Source organism: Saprolegnia parasitica (genome assembly GCF_000151545.1).
Source record: "Saprolegnia parasitica CBS 223.65 unplaced genomic scaffold supercont2.34, whole genome shotgun sequence".
Taxonomy (NCBI): Eukaryota; Oomycota; class Saprolegniomycetes; order Saprolegniales; family Saprolegniaceae; genus Saprolegnia; species Saprolegnia parasitica.
This window is the reverse complement of record NW_012156428.1, coordinates 41,692-50,409: the sequence shown is the minus strand read 5'-3', so window position 1 is coordinate 50,409 and position 8,718 is coordinate 41,692. Positions and strand designations below refer to the sequence as shown.

The window sequence follows — 8,718 nt, the reverse complement described above, 5'->3', positions numbered from 1 at the left end:
GTGGTGGGCTGGGTCTCCACGTTGAGGACGGCCGAGATTCCTCTCTGCAGCGAAATATAGCGATCCTTTCCAAGCTCGTGCTATGCTTCGATGTCAAATTCAAGATGCTTTCGCTCACGTCGTGCTTCTCGTGGGCGCTGCCTGCCCTCTCGAGTACGCGCTTCGACAATAAATTGTGTGGTGCACGCAACAGCTGCTTCCATCCCATCGCATGGAGTCCTCTTGGTGGCCCAGAAGCATTACTCTCGAGGTATCATTAGGCAGATGTCTTGCTTCCGGCACAACGTCCCAATCGAAGCGTGACCAACGCAGTAGGAGCATGTTCTATTGCAGCAAGCGGATCCGACGATCGTTTCTTGGCGCTTTTGACAGGCGCTTGAGCTGCACCTTCATGCCGCCGCAGCATGAGTTCGGTGGTAAGCAGGTTCGATGCGTACACATCGACTGGCGCACGACCTCCATTTTGCAGCGTTGGCCAGCACGACACGCGCGGTAACAGGATGAGAAGACTCTTTGTGCATTGATTCGATCAAGGGCATCAATGTATCTCCTTGATTCGATGCAGAAAAGCACACGATTCTTTGTGTACGCTTTGTGTTGGTGGTTGGCTCCTGGTTATGGGTCCAAGTTGCAGCGTTGTGACCGGTCGTGGGTACATCGCATATCTCATCTGCGTTGCGAGAGAATCGGAGGCGTTGTACCCACCATATCACGGCTATTGGTCCTTGTGCCGAACGCTACAGGCGCGGTTGGCATTCGAAAAGCCTTGTCAAATGCGATGGCTTTTTTGGTTGAAGTATCGTTAACGACGAGGCTTAGGGTTGGTGATGGAAATGCACAATATCGTCTAAAGAATGCAGCTTGTCTTTGTAGCTCGATGCGAATGCGAAGCACGTAATACATATATATTTTTCAAGTGACGTTTGGTTCCGCAACGGAATTAGGGGCACCCGCGCGTGTCCTTGGTAAACAAGGCCGTCGCGAACCAGCGCTTGTCCGGACCTTGCTCGACGCCAAAGCCAACGTGGTTGAAGTCGCGGCTCACAATGTTGGCGCGGTGCCCCGAGCTGCTCATCCACGCCTCGGTCATCGACTTGGGGATGCCGTCGTAGTCCCACAAAGTGTTTTCGCTGCACTTGCCACCCTTGGCGAGGTCGGCGCCCGCGGCCGCGCAGCGCTCGAGCCAGCCGTCGTGGTTGATGTCGCCGAGCTTGATCTCGTACTTGACATGCTCCAGGGCAAGGGCGCTCAGCTTCGTGTCCAAGCACTCGAAGGGTGGGAGACCCACTTTTTTGCGCTCGGCGTTGTGGTAGTCAAAGAGCTGCGATAGCTTGTCGTCAGGCTTGGTCGTGGGCTTGGCCGTCGGCTTCTTGGTCGGCTTCTTGGTCGGCTTGGGGAGCGGCGGCGCCGTCGTGGGCTCATCACCGTCGTCCGGGGCGTCGGTCGGAGCATCCGTGGGCGGTAGCGTTGGCTTCTTGGTCGGCTTTTTGGTCGGCTTGGGTAGCGGTGGCGCGGTCGTGGGCTCGTCAGTATCGGAGCCTCCGTCGTCGGGGTCGTCGGTCGGAGCCTCCGTGGGTGGCAGTGTCGGCTTGGTTGTTGGCTTCTTGGTCGGCTTGGGCAGCGGCGGTGCGGTCGTCGGGTCGGTCGTCGGGACCACTGTGGGCTTCTTCGTGGGCTTCTTCGTGGGCTTGGGCGTCGGCTTGGGACCGCCGCACGCGTTGGGGTTGGGGTTCGAGTCGGTAAACATGGCCGTCGCAAACCACTTGCCGGACTTGGGCGACTGCTGCACCGCAAAGCCCGCGTGCTTGAACGCGCCGTTCAAGATGTTCTTGCGGTGGCCCGCCGAGTTCATCCAGCTCGTCGTGAATTTGGCCGCGTCGCCCTTGAAGTCGTACAGGGTGTTTTCGCCGCAGGCTACCTGCCCCACCTTGTTGCAGCGCTCGCTAAAGCCGTCGTGGTTGATGTTGTCGATCGAGACCTCGTACTTGACGTGGTCCATGCTGAGCTCACTGAGCTGCGAGTCAAGGCACGCGTACGGGGCGACGCCGTTCTTCTGGCGCTCTTGGTTGTGCAAGTCAAAAAGCTGCTGGACAAGATCGTCGGCCATCGAACGTGCGCTGACGGACGCAGCGGCGAGCGCCGAGAGAGCGACAATGATCCGCATGCTGCGAACGCGTTGGTCAATTTTAAAATGGGATCGATCATGCACCCTCTCCAGCGGCGAGACGGGCGCAGTGCAGCGAACGTGGCGAGCTTTCCGCGCGTCCCGCTGGGCGTAGAGCAGCCAACATCGTCGTGTAAATACGCGGCGTCGGCTATGCGTCGACCAATCGAACGTGCCGTGGGACTCAGACGGCGCATTCGAATGCGGATGGGACTCCAGCTCTCTCTGGCAATGACGCTCATGCAGGAAGTAGTGTGTAAACAGGGGCCACTCTATCTTAAGGGTAATGCATGGAGCGAGTACGCAAGGTGCGAACCCCGTTCGAATTGCCACGGCTCTTTTCGCCTCGCATTGGCATTGTAGCAACCGCTGGATGACACAACTTGAGCCTTCTACAAGGGCAAACGACCCAACGGAAGTCGCTCAATGAGGTATTGATTGACCCACTGGACCAAGTTGCAGTTTGCACTTGAGGTTGCACTATTCGAAGATTGCTCCAAGGGCAAAGTCGATTTTCTGCCCACAGATCGAAGGGTTATAGCAAAATACGCGATACATTAAACAAGAGATATGTGTCTATTGGCACGCTCGGCTGTCCTGCGTAAACATGGCGGTCGCATAGTACCGGTTGTCGCCGCCCTTCTTGACCGCAAAGCCCACGTGGTTGTAGTCGCGGTTGAGGATGTTGGCGCGATGGCCGGCCGAGTTCATCCAGCTTGTCGTCATGACGCGCGCGTCGCCTTGGTAGTCGTACAGCGTGTTTTCGCCGCAGCCGCCATAGTTGCCGGCATCCTGGCAGCGCTCGCTAAAGCCGTCGTGGTTGATGTCGCCGATCGAGATCTCATAGTTGACGTGGTCCATCGAGAGCGAGCTCAGCTTCGAGTTGAGGCACGAGAAGGGCTTGAGGCCGTTCTTCTGGCGCTCTTCGTTGTGGAACTTGAAGAGCTGCTTGACCACGTCACTGGACGGCGCGTCGGTCGGGTCGTAGCTCGGGTCGTCCGACGGCTCGTCCGAAGGCTCATACGTCGGGGCGGTGGTCGGGCGCTTTGTGGGGCGCTTCGTGTACGGAATCGGCGTCGGCGTCTTGGGCGTCGGGCGCTTCGTCGGCTTGGTCGTCGTCGAGATCGGCGGCCCCGTCGGCAGCGGGCGTGCCGTGGGCTTGGCCGTCGGCAATGGGCGCGCCGTCGGCTTGGGCGTGTACGGCGCATCGGTGGGCGCCACGGGACCGGGCTTGGCGCCGCACACGTCCGTGCGCGGGTTCGTGTCGGTAAACATGGACGTCGCAAACCACTTGCCGCTCGGGCCCTTCTCCACCGCAAAGCCCACGTGCTTGTAGGCGCCGTTCAAGATGTTCTTGCGGTGGCCCGGCGAGTTCATCCAGCTCTGCGTGAACTTGGCTGCGTCGCCCTTGAAGTCGTACAAGGTGTTTTCGCCGCAAGCGACGTTGCCGACCTTCTTGCAGCGACCGCTGAAGCCGTCGTGGTTGATGTTGTCGATCGAGACTTCGTACTTGACGTGGTCCAAGCTGAGCTGGCTGAGCTGCGAGTCGAGGCACTCGAAAGGCGCGACGCCGTTCTTCTGGCGCTCTTGGTTGTGCAGCTCGAAAAGCTGCTGGACCAGGTCGTCGGCCATCGAGCGGGCAGCGACAGTCGAGCACGCAATGGCCGATGCGAGGAAAGTGGCGACGCGCATGCTAGCAAGTTGGGAAATGAAGATGTCGGCAGAGCACACAAGCCAGCGCTACCGAACTCGGTGCTAACGGGGTCTGGCGCGCCGGAACGCTACGGCGCCGGCAGAGGCTCTGGTCATTTGGTTGCCAAAGACCACGTGGTCGCCGTGTAATTGGCCACGTAATGGTGCGGAAATTGAAATAGGTGCGCTTTTCTTGTTGTTGTTTGAGAAAGCTAGGAGCACGCAACTGTACCGTGTTACATTCGTCCAATGGCAGCAATGGTATGGCACAAAATGGTGTGTGTTTAGACATACGCCAAGGTAGGAACGCCGCATCCAAACACGCACCCACGACGCGGCCGCGCCTTTCTAGGATCGAACCCGACCTGGTTTCGCGGACGACTCGCAAGCCAAGGTGTAGTCAAGTGTAACCTCGTGACTGCTGTTGCGGCGTCACCACAATGCACAGAGGAAGCTACGCAATGCGTTTCAATGGTGCTCAGATCCCAGAGCGTCTGAGATACACCCCACCCCACTCATGGTGGCGCGCGTGGCGATCGTCTGCGTGTTCACGCACACGCTCGAGTGGAATACCTCGTCAGCAATGAACACCCATCTTTTTGAATAGTACATGGCGCCTGAGACTTCGCCGCAATGCGCTGAGCCGCGCGGCCTCGCAGAAACGACGACAAAGGGTTCTGGAGCGCTGTGGTTTCCAGCATCGCCGCCCTGTTCGCATGCGGGACACGCTCTGCTGCGCCTTGGGAGCTGCAAAGTATTCTGCCGCTGACATGTATCCTGCTTGAGCCAACACACTCTTTCCGTCGTCATTGGCTCGCAGTGCTAGCCAATCCAAGCTTGTCAGTGCTTGTTGCTGCAAGTGCGACTCCAAAAGGGCGCGCAGTCATTGGACCTTGCGCAAAGACTCGGATGCTCTTCTGGGCCGAAACCAAAGCCAGTTGTCTGCGCGCTTGACCCGCGTGGGCGGGGCTGTCCACGCAGCGACGAACGGACTGCGTGCACCAACGACGCCGTCCTGCGTCTCCGCGGAGCACGCCTTCGAATCGTTCCTGTACTGGCACGAGTAGGAGAGCAACAGGAGGAAGAACTTATTGCATCACGCTACTACGACCCATAGCCGCCCAGCCATACGCGCGGTATATAAATATATGCCCCAACACTCTCAGTACTCGTCGTCTTCGACAGACCACTCGGTGGTTCCACTCTTGCTCAAGCAAAAGTCACAGAGCGGTCGGTCTTCTTCGATCGGCGTGTAGTCTCGGAACGCCTTGCGAATCGCCTTCCAGTTGTTGACTTGGTCGGGCAGAAAGGGCACGCGGCGCCCGCTCACGAGTTGGCTCTTCTGAGCCCCGGCCGCGTACTTCCGCGGAAGTGCCAATGGCTCGACCAGCTGGTGTGTCGTCCGGCGGCGTCGCCGCGGCGGACCTGGCGCGGATCCTGCGCAGGTGCACCGGCCCTTGGTCATTGGTGCAACTCGGAGCGTCTTGAACCAGCGCTTAAAGCCCTTGACCTCGGTGCTGTCCGTGGCCAAGGCGACGTCCTTCATAGAGGCGACGTCTTTGGCATCGGACGTGCGGCGGCGAAACATGTTGTCTCTACCGATCGGAAAATGAAAATGGAATGCGAGCTTCGAGCAGCGGTTGCGCCGACGACCAACATTGGTGCTGAGTGTGTGCAAGCTACTTGTTTGGAAACGCGCGACGATCAAAACAAGTGGCAAGCGATCATGGTTGCCGTGGTCGATACAAAGCACAGTATATGCAGTCTTCCTCGTTGCGCATCTCGCACGCAGTTGCCTTTTACGAGTACGTACTGCGAGACGACCGAGCCGTCGAAGACGAAACTGAGAAAGCGGTGGGTACCACCCACGACTTCAACAGTCATATACTCCCACGCCCTCTGCTGCAGAGACAGCGAGCTTTAGAAAAGACTTTGCATGCATAATCGCGGAAACGCTGCCGAAAACCATCACCGCGTTGGCGATCCCAGGGTTTCAGTACACTGCTCGAGACAAGAACCATGATAGGAGCCACGAAACTTGTCCATTGGGCGTTGTTGTCAAGCTCTCTTCCCTTCGACTTTCATCAGCTCAACCAAGCCGTGTTTCGCGCCCGATAGGTCGCTTCTTGTCGTATGCAGCTAACGTGCAACGACCACGTGCTGGCGCCAACTCCGTCGTGCTAGAAGCCATGTTGTTGGCCCATTAACGTTATGCGATTGCCGTGTTGTGAAGCGAGTTTAAATAGCAAGCATAAATAGCAGGATGCATTTCATAAATAGGACGCGATCAGCTTAGTACTCGTCGTCGTCGTCGTCAAACGAGTCGTCCGTGACGTCGCTCTTGCAGAGACAGTAGTCGCATCGGTGCGCCTCCTCTTCGATGGGCGCGAAATCACCAGAATCCCGGCGGATCTGCTTCCACGCGTTCACTTGGGCGGGCAAGAACGGGACACGGACGCCGCCCACACACATGCTGCGGCGCTGCTCGTCGCCATCGTACTTGCGCGGGATCTTGACGAGCGGCGCAACGACGCAGGGCTTGACCTTGCGTGGCTTGGTAGACGTCTTCTTCTTGTGCTTGGTGCACGTGCATTTGCTGTTGTGCTTGGTGGTCTGGATCACGTGCTGGAACCAGCCCTTGACGCTGTTGCTGCGCGCTGCCTTTGTAGTCGGCTCGGTCGTCGAGCGGCGAAACACTTTAAACATTGCTCGTGAGTGAGTGGTCGAGGGGGCAAATGCAATACTGACGGCGACACCAGTGCTCGCGTGGCGCCTTGTCACATATTGGCTTGACTAACCAAGACCTACACTCTGTCCACGTGCGATGGGCCAATCCGAAGGTTCGCTGAAAGCGCCATGGTCGCTCCGAGCTTCCACCCAGGGGTAGGGCCAAAAACGGCATCGTGATTGGCCAGACGTTCATTGTATGTGGAAAGACATGCACTCTCGCCACCGGTTAGTCGATCGCGAACCGTGTCGTGTGCACAGAGCCAGTCGATGGCACCTGCGGTACGCCACGGCATAAACACCAGGCACACGTCACGGGTCGGCATCCATCACCCGTCAGCAATAGTTCAAGGTCGGAAGGGATAGCATTCCATGATTGCTACCCGTGGTGGTTGTCTCGCACCAAAAAGATACTTGAGTTTGAGTTGTTCGAAGATATTCTAGAGCAGCGCAGAGCAGCGCTTTAGCAGTAGTCCACCGAGTCCGTGCGCTTCGGATAGCGTCGACCATTCGATGATAGATCAAGAAACGCTTATGGATTACGGCCAACCAACTTCAACATGATCCGTGGCATCAAGGATGCATGTGCGAGACAGATCGAGGTGGCAAGAATCTTGCATAAATAAGAAAGTGTGTTGAATCTAGAAACTTAGTACTCGTCGTTGTCGTCGTCGTCGTCTTCGTGAGTCGTGGCACTGCTTTTGCACAAGCAGTGGTCGCAAAGATAGGTCTCTTCTTCGATGGGCGGGAAGAGGACGCTGGATTCCTTGCGCAGCGCCTTCCATTGGGAGACTTGGGACGGTGTGAAGGGCACGCGGCGACCGGCAACAACAAGCGACCGCTTGTGCTCCGAGGCGTACTTGAGAGGAATCGCGACAAAGACCGGGTTGTAGCAAGGCTTTGGTTTGGACACCTTGATCTTGGATCGCGTTGGTTTGATGGGCTTTCGACAGGCGCACTTGCTGCTGGACGGCTTGAAGACCGTTTGAAACCATCGCTTGAGGCCGCGCGGGCGCTTGGCGCTGCAGGTGTCGGACGATCGCGTGGGAAGGAGGCAAGGCATGGCAAATTTGATACTGCAACTTTCTGGTGGTGCCAGCATCCGGCAGCTGCGCCGAACGACCGTAGGAGACGTCCCGCTGTCCCGCTGACTGTCGCATGGCCGCCGACGTACCAACATTCTTTGTGTGCACCAATTGGAAGCTTCGGCGAACGCGCGATGGTTACCATGAGGATGTGTGATTGGTGCATATCGCAGCCGGCTCTTTTGAATTCGCGCGCTGATTGGCCCACGCATCATGACAAGCGTGATGGGCATCAAATTTTCAGTCGGTTAGTCGATCTGCCATTCCACGGGTTACGCAGACAAAAATGCACATGTGCCAAGATGAAGAAATTAACCCGCTTCTACTCTACGAACCGACTAGTGTAGTAGATTTAGCCGCGCCAAAGTTTCTCGCACATATGGGCAAGCTTTCCCCATAAACTTTCCTTCCGTCGACCTACAGTCGCATTTAGGTACACGTAGCTTGTGTTGTGAGTCTAAACAAGGCTTTGTCGCATCAAAGCGAACTAAGTCAAGTCTTTGGCACTTCCCGCGTGAGCTACAGTACACGATAGAGCCCGGACGATTTGCCGAATCTGCCGATGCAGTAAATAGTACGTTCAACAAGATCTCATTCTCGCGTCGGAGCGTCTAGTACTCGTCGTCGTCGTCTTCGTCATCGAGCGAGTCGCGCGTGACGTTGCTTTTGCACTGGCAGTAGTCACAAGCGCGACGCTCCTCCTCGATTGGCACAAAGGTCCCAAACGTGCGCCGCAGGTCCTTCCAGTTGGACACTTGCAGCGGCGTGAAGGGCACCAAGCGACCACTCACAAGGTGCGTCTTCTTTGGCGCTTGCATGTACTTGATCGGGATAGCGACGGTCACTGGCGTCGCGTAGACGCGGGCCTTGGCTTTAAGGGGCGCGAGCCGTCGCCGGCAAGTACACTGCTTGGTCGTCGCCGGCGCTTTGCTGCTTTGGAAAACCTTGGCGATCCACGTTTTAAAGCCGCGGCGCGGCGTGTGAATCGGCTTGGGCGTCGTCTCGTGGAGCTTGCGGCGAAAGAGGCTCGGCATGCTTCTCGGCGATTCT

At 57.5% G+C, this 8,718-nt stretch overlaps 2 protein-coding genes across 2 annotated transcripts; both read right to left on the bottom strand.

Annotated features, from left to right (window-relative positions):
• Positions 1–2,740: 2,740 nt before the first annotated feature.
• On the bottom strand, positions 2,741–3,856 carry SPRG_20469 (hypothetical protein; the record flags this gene model as incomplete). The annotated part of the gene is made up of 1 exon (XM_012347174.1): positions 2,741–3,856. One exon carries the CDS (start codon positions 3,854–3,856, stop codon positions 2,741–2,743), a length of 1,116 nt encoding a protein of 371 aa, XP_012202564.1.
• Positions 3,857–6,148: 2,292 nt separating this feature from the next.
• On the bottom strand, positions 6,149–6,562 carry SPRG_20468 (hypothetical protein; the record flags this gene model as incomplete). Its single annotated transcript, XM_012347173.1, has 1 exon — positions 6,149–6,562. The coding sequence occupies one exon, from the start codon at positions 6,560–6,562 to the stop codon at positions 6,149–6,151; it is 414 nt and encodes a 137-aa protein (XP_012202563.1).
• Between the last annotated feature and the right edge of the window lie 2,156 nt (positions 6,563–8,718).